General features: G+C 35.3%; 1 protein-coding gene across 2 annotated transcripts in view; it reads left to right on the top strand.

Moving 5' to 3' along the window:
* The first annotated feature begins 2,003 nt into the window (after positions 1-2,003).
* RIPK2 (receptor interacting serine/threonine kinase 2) overlaps positions 2,004-19,621 on the top strand; it is a 45,415-nt gene continuing 27,797 nt past the window's right edge. The window contains exons 1-3 of one of the 2 annotated variants that reach the window (XM_003760239.4): positions 2,004-2,658; positions 8,111-8,264; positions 10,904-11,059. In XM_003760239.4, coding sequence (XP_003760287.1) covers positions 2,480-2,658; positions 8,111-8,264; positions 10,904-11,059 — 489 coding nt within the window. In that variant the 5' untranslated portion in view covers positions 2,004-2,479. The other variant, XM_031946955.1, reaches the window with a different exon arrangement.

Consider the following 19,621-nt stretch of genomic DNA (forward strand, 5'->3'; position numbering starts at 1 on the left):
CTCTTAAGCTATTTCTCTGAAGAAGAGCTGTCAAACTGGAAGTTCACAAGCCAAAAGTGGCCCATCTGAGTACTATCTGTGTCAAATCAAAATGCAACTGAGAAATGTTTTACAAAATAAATGTTACAGATAATGTTAATTTGTATTTTTCTTAGTCAATATGTGATCCTTTTCTTTTTTGAGTTTAGCACCACTGGTCTAATGGAAAACATTTTAAAGTAGAAGAAAGATTTTAAATGTTCATTATGATTTTACACTCGAAACCAGTAACTACTACTCACCCTTTAAGTAATGCAGTAATACAAGAAACACTTGCTCATCTGGTAACTAAGGATGTCTGCAGCAGGCAAGTATTCCATATCTACACATCTATTGTTCATAGTATTACCTTTGGTGTTGCTGCCACATTTATTAAGCCCCCATAGTGGACTCAGTGGCACCTGATAATTTTGTACATAACTTTTATACATAATTTTGTACTTAACTTCTCTTGTCTTCATTTTCCCCATCAGCAAAATGAGAGGGTGATATTCATGATATCTTCTAGCTTCAATTTTTTTTTCATATATGGCCTCACTTTCTCCTCTCCCCAACCCACCTCAGTGCCCTCCATAAAAAGAGTGAGTTTGTCATTGCCAAAGAATGGGTTGTTTGAAATACAGAAGATTTGAGGTCTTCTTTCTGGAGAAACAAAATTGCAAAATTATCATCAAGGGCATATAAATAATAAAATAATACAATGCAAAGAAATTTAATCCATCTTTTATATTAAAAATGTTTTAAGAGGTTAATTTTTTCCCCAAAGGAAGGTTGCCTGGTGTAGTTTAGGCATTGGATTTTTTTTCCTAAGTCAAAGGACCAAAATTCAAATCCCTAAGCTGACATTTATTATGTAACCTTGGATGTGTCACTTAAACTCTCTGGGACTCAATCTTCTCACTTCTAAGTAAGGACTATATGGCCTCAGAGATCCTTTGCAATGGAAAGCTGGAAAAAAAAAAAAGCTGTAGTCCTGAATAAATTCAGAGGCATCCTTCCACATCTTTTCCACTGACTCTACTTTTATATGTTGATAGGGGAAGCAAAATGAAAGAAGAAAGAAAAAAAAAAGATCTGAGGGAAAGAATTAAAAAGGTAAAATGACTTTATAATTTATTATATTGTGATAAATTTCTTTTCCCGCAGCTTCTTCCCATTCGCGGAGCAATGAGAAAGACTTAGTTTAGGGCACACAGTATCTCATTCCTAGAACTAAGATTTTATTATTCTCCAATAAGTGGTGAAGAAAAAGAAAAAGGGGGGGGGAGGGAAGGAACGAAGTAAGGAAGGAAGGGAGGAAGAAAGGAAGAGAGGAAGGGAGGGAGGGAAGGAAGGAGGGAAGAAGAGACGGTGGGAGGGAGGAAAGTGGGAGGGAGGAAGGGAGTTTATTATTAAAGAACCTTTCAAAAACAATGTTTTCCATGTTTCTCACCAAGATCTTCCATGGAGTTCAGCAGTCACCTTCTCCCCTAACTGCTCCATCCAATCCCTCCATTTCAGAGTTTGCTTTCCTTTTTGACAATTCCCAAGCTGTACGTGCAGATTGGGGAAAAACAACTCTACTTCCAGTGGAAGAGCCTGATGACCAAATGGGAAATAACTGGCCGGCCACGTTTAGGGGTTTTCCCAAAGAGAACGGGTGGCTTTTCCAGAAGAAGGAGAGGGTAGAAGAAAAAATAAAAGAGGAGTTTCCCAATCGATCGCTTGGCTACTTTAAGATTCCAGTAGCATCTGGACGATCCCTGCTTAGGAGGAGGCGTCTTGCAAGGGTGGAGACCTGGAGGTTCACTTCCGACGAAAGGAGAGCTGGCGGGGAGGATGAGGTAGCAGAACCACATGGAGTGAGGGATTGAATGTTCCTGAGCGGGAGGAGCGGGGAGGGGAAGGAATGAAAGACTGAGCTGAGCCATAGGCTGCTGCGCGTCTTCGCTCACGCGCGGATCCTGGGCTAGGGAGGTTTTTAAACTGCTGACGTAGAGTGGCAAGCTTGGGAAGGGAAGTGCAGCTGCAGCCAGACCCAGGCAGTGTCCGAGAAGAGTTCTTCAGTATCTTCCAAGGGTAGGCACGTAGGAGGGTAGGGAGAAAAAGCAGACATCGAGATCGAAACAGCGTTGGTAGGAGTTTACTCTCATTTTCTGGGGGACACTTTCGGGACTGCGGGCGGTTCGAGGCACTGCAGACTGCAGGCGAGGAGAAGGAACTTTGTTTTTCCGAAGTGGTAAAGGGGTGGGAGCCAGTCCCCCTACTGCTGCTCTACGGAGGAGAAGGAGAAATACCAATGCCTGGACTCCCGCTGGGGGAGGTGGAAGAGAACGAAGCGGGAGAGTAGTAGCCGCTGCTAACCCGGAACCGTCTCTCCAGAAACAACAGCCCGTCGCTGGAAGAACTGGGGCCGCCTCCTCCCTCTCCCATTCCAGACTGAGTGGTCTAGGTTAGGAGGATGAACGGAGACAGCCTAGCCATCTCTAGCTCATTACCCACCATCCCTTATCAAAAGCTCGCCGACCTGCGGTTCCTGAGCAGGGGGGCATCAGGCACCGTATCCTCGGCACGCCACTCTGACTGGCGCGTTCAGGTGGCAGTGAAGCACCTGCATTTCCAGACCCCGCCGCAGGAAAGGTAATGATTCCCACCGTCTCGGTCCTTCCTCTGAGTCCTCTGTACATGCTTCTCCACCACCGAAAGATGCGCAACCCTACTCCGTGCCTTCTCTGCGCTCTCCCGTGGCTCGGGGAGGTGGACGGGCTTCCCGCGTGCACGCACATAATCACCTACTCAGGCGATTGCTTCCCTCCGTACCTGGGCTGCCTTGTGATTTGGAGTAGAAGCAGGTGGGAGAGGGATATGGGTGAAATTTAATCTTCGATCTTGTACCCCCTTGTCCAGAATGAAATCAGATTTCCACCTGTCTCCTAAATCCCAAATCCAACATCATTGTCCCGCCATTATTAAATGTACCTCCCTTTTCTTGGGCTTTGTGTTTGGCCTTTATAAATAGATCTTTTTGTTTTTAATAATTGGAAAGGTTCGGTAAGGTTTTTGTTTTGGTTTTGGTGGTTGTGGATCTTGTCTTTAAGAATTTAAATACCATAGCCCTTTAAACTGGAGCTGTTTCTCCCACTGGAATTGAGGTCACTGTTTGTAGGAGAAATTGGCTGTTAACTGTATTGTGTGGTCACTGTTAGAGGACTCTACTTGTTTTGGATTCTGGCGGATTTAAAGGAAATGACTAGAGTTGGAGGAAACTCAACTTTCGATTTCAGTTCAAGGGCTATTTACCCAATCATTCAATTCTGTTTATGCCAATTGTAGACATTGACACTAGTCTGTATGTATCTTGTTCTTTGCTTTGTAATTTAACCGTACCCTGCAGTCATTTTGCAATGGTGTCACATTCTTGGCGGCAGAATTTTCTCTCCTCACAGAATCATAGAAGGCTAGAGTTATAAAAAACTTAAGAGGATATCCAAGCCAATCATTAACTTAATTTTACAGGAGTGAAAAATGAGACCCAGGGAAATTAAGTGATTTGGAAAACTCGGGATTTTTGTTTTTGTTTTTGTTTTGTTTTTTTTATTTTAGGCTTGAAGGACCTTTCTACTACAAATGTTTATAGATTTGTAATATTAAACTACAACATAGTGAAAGATGTCTATGTTTTCTCTTTAAATAACCCTTAAAATATTGCTCAGCATCTACCAAGCCCTTTCAGGATCTCTTCCGTTTGCTTCACTCTTTACCCCCTAATTTTACCTCATCTTCAACTATTAACATCTAAAAATGAGAAGTAGCTAATAATTGAGGTTTGGGTGTTAGACCACTAGGCAAGTTACAGTATTAGGTGCTTGGGCATATCTGGAGATTGCTTCCTCTCCCTTGTATACTACTTGATGATGTGTAGGATTTGATGTTTGTTTACTCTTGCCCATTTTATTTTCCAGGAGCTGATATTAAGGCTTTTAAGCTAACTCTGAGTAGTTGTTGATAAGGGTGGATATATTTTGGGCTTTCCTATGTAAATATTTATGGACTCATTAGATTTTTGATAGGTAAATCTAATTCTGCCTGAATAGAAATAATGGGAATTTGAATATTATTTAATAGTTATGAGGTGACTTATACTCATCAATTCAGAGGCATTGTGGGGTAATGGATAAAGTGAAATAGACACCAGGTTTAAATCCTATCTTGAACATGACCTACTGTGATCCCAAGGGCATTAGAGTTGCAGTTTCTTCATCTGTCAAGTGGAGATAACATTTGCACTCTTTGCTTCACTAAACTGTAAGGTGAGTGCTTTGCACCTTAACATGCTACATAAATGTGAACTGTGGCTCAAAGAAAAAGTCTGTGAAGGAAGGTGTGAAAGTAGTGTTATCCTATATAGTAAATTAAGTCTCTAAGTGACTTGGCCAAGATCATACAGCAAATATGTGGTTGACACAGGGCATTCCAGTGGAGTCCTTATAATTCAAAGTTTGGTACTTGATCCCTTACAATACTTCATCACCCCTCACTTTCTAAAAGAATTTATCAACACCAGTGAATCAAACTCCCCTTAAGCCCACTCCAACTTTTCACCATGGATTCTCTTCTCCCACTTGTTACCAAAGTCTGACTTTGTAATGTTTTCCTTCTAGTCTTTAAGAAAGCAATATTTACTTAGGCTAAACACAGGGCTGAGCAGGCCATTGACTCTATTTCCTCACCTAATAAAATGAGGATAATAATATTCTTGCTTCTTGGCCAATGATCATTTTTTGGGACCCAAAATAAGAAAACATGGTCTAAAGGAAGAATCTGTCTTCAGGAGAAAGATAGTGATTGTGGAATCAGAGGACCTAGCTTCAGTCTTGCCTTACCTTAGACATGAAATGTGTGACAGAGCAAGTCACTTAGCTTCTATGGTACTCCGTTCCCTCATCTGTAAAATGAAGGGGCTGAACTAAATGGCCTCTGATACCCCTTCCACTTCTAGATATATCATTCTTTTGCAAAACCTCACATTTATTTTCTTGACAGTTGTAGAACCAATTCTGGAAGTCTGAGATATCTAGGAACAGTGGTTATAAGAATTCATCTATGATTTTGTCTTTTGTGATCATGGGGTCAAGAGAGTTCTGGGGGGAAAGGTATTATTTTAAAGACAGATGATATTGTATAATTTCTACCTTCTATCCAATTAACATTGGATAGGATCTATGCATAGATCCTCCTCCTCTAGAAAAGACAAAAGGAGAAAGAAAAATAGAAAGAAAAACAGAAAATCAGAATAGATTCTTGGTACCCTATGGCACCATTTCATTTTCCAAGTACATGTTTTAACAGTATGTAAGTAAAATCTGATGGGCTTATTATTTCTTACAATCTGAACTGCTGGAGTTAATTAAAATCACTAGAAAAATTTACCCATTATTCTTCTAAAACTTGACAAAGAACATTGCTCCTATATGCCATCTTTCCCCACCCATTTACTTGCCAAGCAAGAATTCTCACCTCGCCTTTGGTAAAAGTAATGATCAGAGTAGAACAGGGATGATTCCATTTAGTTCAGAAAACATTAGTTGAGATCCTCTTTGCTGGTCACTGTGCTAGGTATTGTTTGAAATCCAATTGAAAATTTAGCTTCAAGACAATAGTCTAACTTTATGACTCTTTGCCCAGAAGTCAACAATTCTCCCTTCTTATCTCTTGCTTTTGAGCAGTGAAATTACCTCATAAATGTTGTCTTACCTACTTCTACTTCTTGAATCACCTCAGATCATGGCAAGTCTGAGGATCTAAGCTGGAACCTCTGTAGCTATCCTTAGTCCAGGAAATGCCTGGGAGTTGAAGTGGCTTGAGTGGACTCATCTTCACTCTGAAACCAACTCCTCCTCCTGACTTTCTTGTGTTTCATTTAATGACAGTGCCATTCTCTTAGTCACTTAGATTTGAAACTTTGGAGTCATCTTTGACTCCTTCTGAATACTTGTTATTCCCAGTCTCTAGTCAATTGCTCTATCCTGTGTGACTCTTCAGTGTTAATTCAATCTTCCTCTCCTTTCCTTTGCTACTACTGCTCCATCCTCAGTTCAGTCCCTTCACTGCATATTCCCTAAATGATTTCTTCTAGTCTCCCTCAAAGGTCCTAATTTTAACTTGCATCATTCTCTGTATTAATCTTCCAAAAGCAGACCTCTAATTATGTTGTTCGCCATCTCAGAAACTCTTGTCATTTCCCAAATTGTTTACCAAATAAAATTAATATTTTTTAATCTTGATATCCAAAGTTTTCTAGTATTAGCCCTTTGTCTCTTCATCTTCTATTTTTTCCCCTGATATATATACCTAACAGGACTACATGTCAAAAAGCCCAACAATTTCCTTTTATTATTTTTTTCTTCTTTCAAGAGGAAACATAAATAGTAGTTAGTTGAACCAAGAGGCAATAAGAGTAGTTACTCCTGGTACTTACTTGAATGTCTGACCCTGAGCAAGGTTAAATCTTTCAATCTGCTAAATGACTCTTTTATACCCAAGAAGAGGTCTCTCTGAAATGTTAGAGGAAGTTTAGCAATGAAGTCACAGCTCTAGATCCTATAAATCTTTTCGTTGTTTTTCCTATCTGCCCTCTCCCAGCACTATCTCCTATCTACCAGATCCTGGTAGTTTTTCTAGGACAAATACATAGAGTATGCAACCTGGAATCATTGTACTTTCCAGCTCTGCCACTTACTTCTTGTATGACCTTGGACAAATGGCTAGATCTCCGTGGGACTCAGTTGTCTCATTTGTAAGACAAAAGGGGTGCGTTAGATGGCCTCTAATGACCCTTTTTGGAATAAGAATAAAGAGACTTTGAATTCAAATTCTAGTGTACCATGAACTGTGTGACCTTAAAAGCAAGTCACTCTCTAGGCCTCAGTTTCCTTATTTGTAAAAGGAGAGGTTTAGACTTGTTGATCTCCAAGATTTCTTCTAACTATAACAATATATAAATCTATAGAACTTTTAACTTTGTACTGTAAGCGTTTTTTCCTTTTTTTCTTCTTTACTAGATTATAAACTCCTTAACAGAACATTATACCATTTTTGAAAAATCACTCACAGTACCAAATAGCACAGTGCCGTTCATATAGTACCATTCAGTAAATCCTTATTAGAGAATTTTGTTCATGCCAGAATAGGAAAATCTTTGTTCAATTTAAATAGACACAAAAAGGAAAGTTTGCCAAATTGTTGTCGTGCCTGACTCTATTTCTTGAACCAGCTCAGATCAGGGCAAGGCTGAGTGTCTGATCTGGAATATTTCTATTGTCTATTTTTTGTGTCAATGTTCTTTACCCAAGCCCCCAATAAAATGTGGTCTAGCAGGGCTTTAAAACCTTAGATAGCTTATCTCTTCTGATTTTGTAAATGTACAAAATTCTAATAAAATCTGAGGATTTGGGATCAGAAGAGTTCAAGATACAAAAAGCCAAAGTAATGGACCTGGAATGTTTTTGATATATAGGGAACTCTTAGATGAGGAAATTTCCTCTACCAGTGAAGGCAGATTAATAACTTCTTTGCAATTTATAGTCTTAAAAAGTTGCTGATGGTAACCTGTTCAGGGTCAGACATTCAAGTAGCTCTAGAGATAGGACAGGAAATCTGGTCTTCCTGGCATTAAGTTCTTCAACTTGATGATTTCATATTACAGGCAAATAACAATATTTTTCAGTTATTTATTCATTTTACAATGTCTACTAGTTATAATTCACTCACTAAACTGAATCTAATTTAGATGTTTTCCAAACACATTTTCCTAACACATCTTTTCTTTTGTCCAAACTAAAGCTTTATATTCATATTAGTCCCTTATATTGTTACTATTCAGATGCTTTCCCTAATTTATTTTAGTCCCATGACAGTCCTGTGCAGTGCAGTACATCGGTATTGCCCCATTTTCAAAATGAGGAAACTAAAATAGAGCATTTAAGCAATATGCCCAAGTCACATAGTTATTAAATTCAAGTCTGGCTAATGGAAGTGCCACAACTATTCATTTTCTAGTACTTATAAGAAATTATGCATTTTCTTCTTCTAGTGAAATAAGTGATATCTTAAGAGAAGCCAAGATTTTACACAAAGCAAGATTTAGTTATATCCTTCCAATTTTGGGAATTTGCTATGAGCCCGAGTTCTTGGGAATAGTCACTGAATACATGAACAATGGATCACTCAATGAGCTCCTGCACAGGGTAAGGACAGCAAATTTTCTACAATCATTGCTTTCTCTTTGTTTTGTATTGTCAATGTGGTGCTTAGAGTGACTCCTGTTTGTTCAATTTAGTTGGGGAAGTAAACATTAAAGCAAATGAAAACAAGAATAATCAAAGCCTTCAATGGTAGAGCTTTCATTATTGCCAGTATGTATGTGGTTAATGTTGCTATTCAGAAAAGTGAAAACCCTGTAATTGGGTGAGAGAGAGGAACAAAAATATTACTTTTAGGAGGGTTTTCTCTAGTGCATTACCTTTAGAACACTTGTTTCTTATACTCATCTGTATTCACCCTGCTGAGATCTGATAGGGGAGGAGCAGAAATAGGTGGAAATGCAAGCAAATACCCAGCTAGAGGTTTACTATTGGGATATGTAGTCAATTATTACATTTTCATTGTGAGTACTATACCTCAGAAATCAGCAAATGCTACCAATTGGGCTTGATTTATTTTCTTGTTAATTGTCAAGACTTAAGAAAGTATTAATGCAGATTAAACTTAAAACATTAAAATATATATTAAATATAAATATAATAATTATGTTACTCTGTTAACATATAAATGCATTTAAATATGAAATGCCTGAAAGTATCCAAATTAAAAGTATTTCATTATTTTTGGAGAATGATTGTTAATCATTTATCAGTACCCTACAGCTAATAACTCTCATCCATAAACTTTGCAGCTCATTCCTCATTTTCAAAACCAATTTTATCATAAGAGAAATTAGGATTAAAAGTATAGCAACTCCTATTCCTATAGTTCTGACTCAACCACTTTAGTCAATGTATGTGAGATAAATTCAACAGATATTGCTTTTTCAGTCTATCTAGAATTTACTTTTTTTAATTTAAAGAAATATTTAATTTATCCTTTTACTGATTTTTATGTTTTTACTTTAAGACAGTTCTTAAGCTGAAATCCTTGAAGTGTTTAATTGGAATAATCTAATAGATATATATATCAATATTAGTTTCATTTGCACTTATATATATTTTATTTTATTTATTCGAAAACAATCTGAGAAGGACTCTATGACATCAAAGAAATTGAGAACCTCTACTCTAAGATAAAAAATATAAACTTCCATTTGGGCTTTTAAAACTCTTTTCCATTTGGCTCCAACATATCTCTCTAGCCAATAGTATATTAGTACTATTTGGAAAATTAGTATTTAAAACTTTCAAGATTTTAAAAATCAGAAGAAATTAAGCTATACAAGGCTCAAATGACCCTTAACAAATCATATTTTGTTAGATATTCAGGCAAAGAACAGTGACACTAGAAATCTGCCAAGATGGATGCTTACTTATCTGGGCTTGAGTCTTGTATATTTGTTGATTCATTATCTTCTAAAAAAAATATTGTGAATCAACACTATGTGCTGTATGATAGTACATGACTCTCCCTCTTACACTTGAAAAGCCAAAGAAACTGGCCTTCTTTCTGTTCTTCACATGTGGCATTCCATGCCTGAAATCTCACTCCCTTTATCCCTAGCTTTTGGAATTCCTCTTATCATTATAAGAAACCTTTCTTCATCCCAACTCCAGTACCTGACCTTTCAAACTAAGTTATATTTTAAATAACTTTGTATTTATTGTTTTTATATTTATTCAATATATACCCACATATATACAAGCTCTCTGAACATTATGTTAAGCTCCTTAAGATCAAGGATCATATGCATTTTTACTTTTGTAGCCCTAGAGGATGGTGCTTAATAAATGCTAATTAATTGATTGCAACCATTTTAGGTTCAAGACAGTATAGACTTAAATTATGCATTGTTTTCCAATTCTGCTATCTCCTGGAGAATATTAAAAAGTGCAAGGAGATCCCTTCATCATAATGAAATAAAAATAGTTAAAAATAAATATTTTTTCATGAACTGCTGGCCTGCTACACTACTTTAATGCTTATGGTCTTGTAAAGAATTGTAAGGAATGATTCATTCTTGAATTTTTTTTTTAACCTGCCTGATTTTATGAATGTTTTGCCTCTTGAAAAGCCACCCTATTTCTTTCATGGTCTGAAGTGTGCCTTTCAGTGGATTGAAAGGTCATTTGGAAAAATGGTTACCTAATAATTACTCATATTTATATTGTACTGTAAACTTCACAAAACACCTTTTTTATAGCAATGCTATAGATAGATAGAGGAGTGTGCTGGGAAATGTTTAATAACCAGCTCTATCCTCATAATCCACTTTTAAATTTAATTTATATTATTAACATTTTTCTACATGTTCTTAACCCTACAGTCTTACAATCTTAAATCTACAATTAGCAAACAATAAATGAAACTCTGGTTTGTAGCCCTTACTGATTTCCAAGATATAAATGTTCACACTTATTTAATAATTAGCTCCAGCTCCTCAGTTGATTTAGTCCCATCATCCCCCCCTCTTCCTCCATACACTTATGCCCCTTTTCTCCCAAAGGTACAGGAACTGAGATACTCAGAAATTAAGGTTTGACTATAAAAATTGTCAATTTTTTAAAAATATTAACTTAGCACCTGACAATTAAGTTTTCTTACCTAACATTTTTAAAGGTTTCAAGTGTAAAACAATTCTATTTGGTCACCATATGGTTATTTTGTTGTTTTAATAAAGAAAAATGACTATCCTGACATTGCTTGGGCTTTGAGATTCCGAATTCTGCATGAAATTGCATTGGGAGTAAATTATCTTCACAATATGAACCCACCACTACTGCATCATGACTTGAAGACTCAAAACATCTTATTGGATAATGAATTTCATGTTAAGGTAAATATAGAATTTTTTTGCTTCTATCTCAATTCTCGAGTATGCTATACTAAGGGTTCTGTAGTTTATAATTAAGCTAGTTACCTTGATGTAAACCCAAAAGTGATATTTCCTGAATTCATAGGAAACATAAGTACTTCTAAATTATTTACAAATAGCATTGAGTGCACATTCAACATTTGAAGTTTTTTTGTTTTTTAAAGATAGACTTGAAGCTTGAGAGTTGGAAGGGACGCAGAGATCAACTGGTCTAAACCCAGAACCAAAGTCAAATTCTCTCTGCAGTAATTCTGTCAAGTAATTATCTGGCCTCTGTGTCAAAATCTTTAGGGAACAGAAACCCACTACATTACATCATTTTCCTTCCCTCTCCTCAAAATAACCCATTCTAATTTTGGACTGACTGTGTTGGCAAGTTTTTCTTTAATGTTAGCTGAATTTATTTCTGTATAATTTGAATTGATTCAAAACCTACAAAATTAACAAATATGTAATAAGCATTTACTGTTTGCAGAGCACTCTATTATGCCCTGATAGAAGTTCATAATTTACATAAGATGAGATCTTTGCCCTTAGGGAGCTTACAATCTAGTAGGAGAATATTATTACTTCATTAAATCTGTGTGTGTGTGTGTGTGTGTGTGTGTGTGTGTGTGTGTGTTCCTTTAAGCAAGTACAGATTATAACCCACCTACACCCTTTATTTTTATACTGTTATTGTTTATATCTTCCCATAAATCTTCCCACAGGAGATCTGCCTATCTTGCCTAAGGCCTTCTCTAATTGTCTTTACATTGCATATATACCAATGCTTATATATGCTATCTATAATTACCCCATTGAATATCTACAATCAGCCTACCTTCTTTTCTGCTCTTACATTGATCTGTCCTCCTACAGCTTCTCACAATTTGTCATTGGTAATATATTGAAGATCTTTTGAGCCTGTCTTGGTCATATTCAGAACTTTTGCAATTTATCAAAAATCTGCTAAAACTTGCATTTAAAACTTAAGAACCCAAATCACTTCTTTGTCATGAGGAGACATCTAAGTTAGGTTTTGGTGGAAGTTGTTGAGTTTATTCCTGTGAATATTCTTCTGAGGAAGTAAACATTAGTCAGCCCCAAAAGGCCTATAAAATTCCAGATTCCAAAGCTTGTAAAGTTAATAAGCTTTATTATATACCATGATTTTCATTTTGGTTTCTATCTATAACTGTCAGTGATTTTCAACTAACAATTATTCTATTGCATAATTATACAATTTCTTAAATATATTTAAGAGACCCAACCAAATTAAACCTGATTAAAAGTTATAATTTTAAATAATTTGCTAGCTACAGAAATAACAGTATATAGCCTATAAATGTTATGTAATATGCATTCAAAATACATTTCTTAAAAACTGCCCTAATCTTGTTTAGAGTATGAGTCCACAGTATGTTTTTCGTTCACAAACATGCCAACTCCTTATGACACTTGCTATTTTCAAGAGTAATTATTTCATAGTAAAATATAATTTGAAGGCATAAGTTTTGGTATCAAACATGTACATGAAAATTCCATAGACTCAGTAGAAAATGGTAGACCATGAATCATGGGATTTAAATTTAATTGCTGCCTTTCCACTGACCTTGAACAATTAAACTTCTCAGTACCTCAGTTTCCTCATTTACAAATAGAAGTGAGTTACATGAAGTGATTCCTAAGATCTGTTTAGAAACAGCTCTCAATCTTTAACCTATGGATTAAAAAAAAATTTTAGTTACTAATTTAAACCAGGGGAAAATCAGTTGGTACATAGTTAGTTTTCTAAGTTTGTATAGAATATACCTGGATTAAATCAAGGTATTTGACAAAGCTCATGATATACTTTCGGGCTATATGGAAAGATGGGTGCTAGATAATTGAATCACTAAACATTTCAGGATGATTAGAGACAATATGGTTTGGGCAAAAGTAAATTGGACTTAGAATCTGGAGAAACCTATAGCAAATCCTAGCTCATGGGCTTACTAGCATAGGCAAATTCTTAAACCTTTCTGAGCTTCAGTTATTTCACCTTTATAAAGAGTCATAATATTTGTCATTTTAAAAATTATTTGTCAACTCTTAGTTTTTTACAATACTTAGCAAAAGAGAGATTCATTTATTATTGGAAATCCTTTAAACTGAATCTCCCAGGAAGCTTTGCATCCCTTCCTCAGTTATCCAAATTCCACATTTCACTCTTATCTTTAAGACCAATCACTTTTAAAACTGGACCTGCTAGAAACATGCTTACCAGAGTGCATACTGAGTGACACTGCCACATTGTAGGATTCATGCACAGCATTCTAAGAAACTAAGAAGAATTTTTCAAAGAATTTCCCTGCAATTAATTTAGAGTAGAATATTCTGAAACTAATACTTAAAGAATTAATATAGATAAATGTAAAAGCTTATATTGTTTTTTTTTAATTTATTACGTGAAGGAGAAGCCACAATAAACAGAAGTCTATGTAAAAGAGATTTCCTCATTTTAGTCAATGACAAGCTCAGCATGAGCCTGCTCTCTAATATAACTGTCAACAAAGCAACTCTCAATGTCCTTGGATACTTAAAAGTTCTGTGATTTTGTCCCTTTGGATATTCTCTGGGCTAACCCAGATCATAAACCCAATATAAGTTACTAGATGGTTTTTAAGAGTTGATATGATCTGTATACTTATTTTGTATTTAATTTATACTTTAATATATTTAATATAAATATATGTATATATATTTATATTAAATATATATACATATATTTAATTGTGTCTGGAGAGGCACAATTCCTTTCATGAGGGTAAAGATGATTCCAATGTGCCAGCTTAGTGGTACAGTGGATAGAGTGCTGAGCTTGGAGTCAGAAAGACTCTGTCCTGAATTCAAATCTAGCCTCAGACACTTGTGAGATCCAGGGCAAGAAATTCAACCTTTTTCACCTCAGTTCTTTAACTTTAATATTAGATGGAGAAGAAAATGGCAAATTCCTCCAGTATCTTTGCCAAGAAAACCCAAATGAGGTCATAAACAATTGGGCACTCTGTACTAATCATCACATCTGGAATGTTATTATGTTCAGTTCTGAGCACTGAATTTTAAGAGTATCTGCCAGGATGTCAGGGACTCAAAGCCAAATAGTAGAGTTAAAGTAAATGAGTAATGTTAGCCTGTAAATGAAAATATTGGGGTAAGCTGTGGTCACTTTCTTAAAATGTTTAAGTGGTATTGTGAAAGAAAGAAGGCAGTAATAAGGAAAGACTCTAACATTGAGAACTGTCTAAAAATGGAATAAGCTGGCTCATCAACCAGTCAGTTCTGGGCAGTAATATTGTTAAAGTCAACCTTGACTCATCTCAGCAAACATTTATTAACTGTTTACTGTATACAAATTGCATTTTTGAAGGGAAAGATTAGAATGTGTCCTGTTTAATTCTGGAAGGAAGACTAGGAGCAATGGAGAAAGATGCAAAAAAGCAAATTTAAGCTTGATGTCAGAAAAAAGCTTCCTAAATATTAGAGCTGTTCACTATCTGAGGAGGTCTTTGTATCCTCCTTCTTTGAACCAGATGGCTGCCAAGATGTCTTTTAACACTCAGATTCTCTTATTCTTTCCATATACAATTTCATCTGAGAAATGTGCAACTAAAGAAAGTGAAATGCTTAAGTAATTAACAAATGATAACTTACAGACATCTCATAGATCCAGAAGTAACCATATAATATCAAGAGTTATAGAACAAGGTTTTTTATAGTATTTTATGTTTTCCAGTTATTTGCAAAGACAATTTTAAACATTCACTTTTACAAAATATTGAGTTCTAAATTTTTCTCTCTCACTCCCTTTCCTACTTCTTAAAAAAGCAAGCAATTTGATATATGTTATATATGTGCCATCATGTAAAATAAATTCCCTATTAGTCATAGTTGTAAAAGAAGAAACAGACCAAAAGGAATAAACACCCCCAAAGTAAAGTGAAAATATTATGCTTTGATATGCATTCAGAGTTCAACAGTTCTTTCTCTGAATGTGGATACCATTTTCCATCATGAGTCCTTTATACATATATACATACATTTATACACACACAGAGAAAGAGAGAGAGAGAGAGAGAGAGAGAGAGAGAGAGAGAGAGATTTGAAAAACATGGAAATTAAAAGATATGAATAGGTGAATTATTTATGAATAAACAAGAAATGTACAGAATGAGTATAAATATATAATTTGGTTACGCTAAAAAAGTTTTATATAAATAGACAAATGTACTAAGATCAAGAAGGAAAGTAGAAAATTGGAGGGGAGAATTTATACCAGTTTCTCAGATAAAGATCTCATGTTTCTATATAGAACTTTGTAAAAATCTATAATAATTTGAGTTATTCCCTTACAGATAAATGGTCAAAGGATATGAACAGGCAGTTTTTAGATAAAGAAATAAAATCAATTTATTGTCATAGGAAAAAATGCTCTAATTCATTATTTACTGGAGAAATAAAAATTAAAACATCCTCAAGATATCATTTTATACTGTCAAGTTTGCTAAAATGATTGAAGGAAAAAGTGACAAATGTGGGAGGGGATGTGACAAAATTGGAACACTAATTCATTGTTGGTGGACTTGTAATCTAGTCGTTTGGGGAAGCAATCTGGAATTAGGCCCAAACATCTACTAAACTTCCTATACCCTTTGGCCCAGCAATATCCCTACTAGGCCTTTTTCTAAAGTTAATTAAGGGAAAAGAAAAAGAACCAATATATTCTTTTATTAGTAGTAGTAGTAGTAGTATAGCTTTTTATTTACAAGTTATATGCATAATAATTTTACAGCATTGACAATTGCCAAACCTTCCCCTCCTTCCCTCTACCCCCTCCCCCCTCCCCCAGATGGCAGGTTGACCAATACATGTTAAATATGTTAAAGTCTAAATTAAATACAATATAAGTATACATGTCCAAACAGTTATTTTGCTGTACAAAAAGAATCGGACTTTGGAATAGTGTACAATTATCCCGTGAAGGAAATAAAAAACGCAGGTGGACAAAAATGTAGGGATAACAATATATTCTAAAACATTTATAATAATTTTCTTTTTGATGGCAAAGAACTGGAAATTACAGAGATTTCTATCAATTATGGAAACAAGTTGTGGGCTATGATTGTGATAAAATACTATTGTGTTATAAGAAATGAAGAGCACTGACTTTGGAAAAACATGATAAGAATTACATGAAATAATAAAGAGCAAAAAAAAAAACAAGAGAATATGATGTACAGCAACAGCAATATTGTTTTAATAATGACTTCAAGCAAATAAGTCATTTTAACTATTATAAATGCACAAATTAACTACAAAGGACAATGAAGAAAGATGATATATGCATCCAAAGAAAGAACTAATAAAAATGAAATATGTATAGAATGATTTTACATATATATGTATTCACACATATTTATGTCTAATGGTAGCCATTTTTAGCATGGGGGAGTAGAAAGAAGGAAATAAAAAAATTACATGATGTTTACTATATATTTAAAAGGAATAGCAAGTTGCACATTATAGATTTGCAATTTCATGTGCAGTCATCTTTTTATTATGTTATGGGAATGCTTATTTTATTTCATAAATTAAAAACTATATATGTGTGTATATGTATATATAAATATATAATTTGTAGTGGGATTCTGAACTTAATGAAGAAGAAAAGAGAAATTGCCTAGAGAGAATAATTTTTAAAAAGCAAGGAACCAATTAACCAACTTGAGTTTTTAAAAGCTGTACCGAAAATGAAAGGACAATTAATAGAAAATTAATTCATTCAGCAAGAAATGTTGAATGCTTACTTTGTGCTAGGTAATATTTAAACACAAAAATGAAATAAAGCCTTCCCACAAGCAATTTCCATTCTATTGCAGAAAAATAGCATATATCCAAATAAATATTTTCAAAATATAGAGAGAGAATGAAAATAATTTCAGGTGAGATGGGGAGCACAAACAACTAGGGGGTCAGGAAAAGTCAGGTGTCCTAAAGAAAGTAAACTTGAGCTTGTCTTAAAGAAAGCTATTCTAAGAGACAGCTGTGAGCAGAGAACCTCTCAGAACCCAAGGATAGCCTGAGCAAGGGCAGGGATACAAAATTATGCAATATCATGGACAGGGAGCATTAAGAAGGCCGGTTTAACTGGAATATAGAGTACATGTGGGGAGTAATGAGTAGTTAGTCTATTAAGATGAATTAGAAACAAATTGTGAAATACTTTAAATGACATACTGCAGTTTGTATTTTATCCTGGTTACAGATGAGATAAACTGAATCATTTTAAGTGGGAAATGATATGGTTAGACCTGTACTTGAAGAATGTTGTTTGAATGCCAAAAAAGGACTGTTCTTGTCCCCAAGGCTCTTGGAACTGTCAAATTGTTTAAAATGAGAAAATGATGATTTTTATCATTGAAAATGATGTTAAAAGAGAGTCATTACATTCCACTTTGCTGCTACATCCTAAAGAACATGGGACCAAAGAAGAACTAGAGATCATTACTGATCACAAAATAGAAAATTTCAACTATACCAAACTGAAAAGTTTTTGTACAAACAGAACTAATGCAGACAAGATTAGAAAGGAAGCAATAAACTGGGAAAATATTTTTATAGTCAAAGGTTCTGATAAAGGCCTCACTTCCAAAATATATAGAGAATTGACTCTAATTTATAAAAAATCAAGCCATTCTCCAAGTGATAAATGGTCAAAGGATATGAACAGACAATTCTCAGATGAAGAAATTGAAAATATTTCTAGCCATATGAAAAGATGCTCCAAGTCGTTATTAACCAGAGAAATGCAAATTAAGACAACTCTGAGATACCACTACATACCTGTCAGATTGGCTAGAATGACAGGGAAAGATAATGTGGAATGTTGGAAAGGATGTGGGAAAACAGGGACACTAATACATTGTTGGAGGAATTGTGAATACATCCAGCCATTCTGGAGAGCAATTTGGAACTATGCTCAAAAAGTTATCAAACTGTGCATACCCTTTGATCCAGCAGTGTTACTACTGGGCTTATATGCCAAAGAGATCATAAAGAAGGGAAAAGGCCCTGTATGTGCACGAATGTTTGTGGCAGTTCTCTTTGTAGTGGCCAGAAACTGGAAACTGAGTGCATGCCCATCAATTGGAGAATGGCTGGATAAATTGTGGTATATGAATGTTAATGGAATATTATTGTTCAGTAAGAAATGGATGATTTCAGAAAGGCCTGGAGAGAGTTACATGAACTGATGCTGAGTGAAACAAGCAGGGCCAGGAGATCATTATATACTTCAACAACAATACTATATGATGACCAATTCTGATGGACCGGGCCATCCTCAGCAACGAGATCAACCAAATCATTTCCAATGGAGCAGTAATGAACTGAACCAGCTACACCCAGCGAAAGAACTCTAGGAGATGACTAAAAACCATTACATTGACTTCCCAATCCCTATATTTTTGCCCACCTGCATTTTTTATTTCCTTCACAGGCTAATTGTACAGTATTTCAGAGTCCGATTCTTTTTGTACAGCAAAATAACAGTTTGGTCATGTATACTTATTGTGTATCTAATTTATATTTTAATATATTTAACATCTACTGATCATCCTGCCATCTGGGGGAGGGGGTGGGGGTAAGGAGGGGGAAAGTTGAAACAAGAGGTTTGGCAATTGTCAATGCTGTAAAGTTACCCATACATATAACCTGTAAATAAAAGACTATTAAATTTAAAAAAAAAAAAGAATATGGGAACTTTCCATCTAACTTGCAACTGAAATCTTACCTGTATACTATCTCCCCTAATAGAATACTTGCTCCTTAAAAGTTTTAATTGGTTTATAACCCCAGGGATTTGCACATTTTAGTTGTTCAGTCACTTCATCTAGTCTGATTCTTTGTGACTCCATTTAAGATTTTCTTGGTCAAGATACTGGAGTAGTTTCCAATTTCCTTTTACCTCTCATTTGACAGAGGAGGAAACTGAGGCAAACAGGATTAAGTGCCTGGGTTCAGGCACTTGTTCAGGGTCACACAACTAGTGTCTGATACCAGATTTTAATTTGGGAAAATGAGTCTTCCTGACTCCAAGCCTGGCACTCTATCTAGGGTGCCATTTAACTGGCCTTTTTCATTTTAATTGCTTAATTAATATTTCAATCATTCACTCAATTTGGCAGCTGTGAAGAAGATGGATATGAGAGGGGAGAGAGAAAAAAGGCATATTATGAAAAAATTAGAAGGTTATTGCAATAATTAGAGAAATGTGTACCTGGACTAAAGATGTGACTGTAAAAGTGAAAAGGAGACCGTGAATGAAAAAGATGTTGTAAATAACTAAGTAGCTAAGTGGAGAGAATGCTGGACTTGGAGATTGGGAATCCGGAGTTTGACACTAGCTGTGTGATCCTGAACAATTCCTTTAATCTTAAAGTTTCAGTCTCCTCATTTGCAAAATGGAGATGATGGCAAGCACTTTTTTTCCCCCAGAGTTGT

This window comes from Sarcophilus harrisii, chromosome 1 (genome assembly GCF_902635505.1).
Source record: "Sarcophilus harrisii chromosome 1, mSarHar1.11, whole genome shotgun sequence".
Lineage (NCBI taxonomy): Eukaryota > Metazoa > Chordata > Mammalia > Dasyuromorphia > Dasyuridae > Sarcophilus > Sarcophilus harrisii.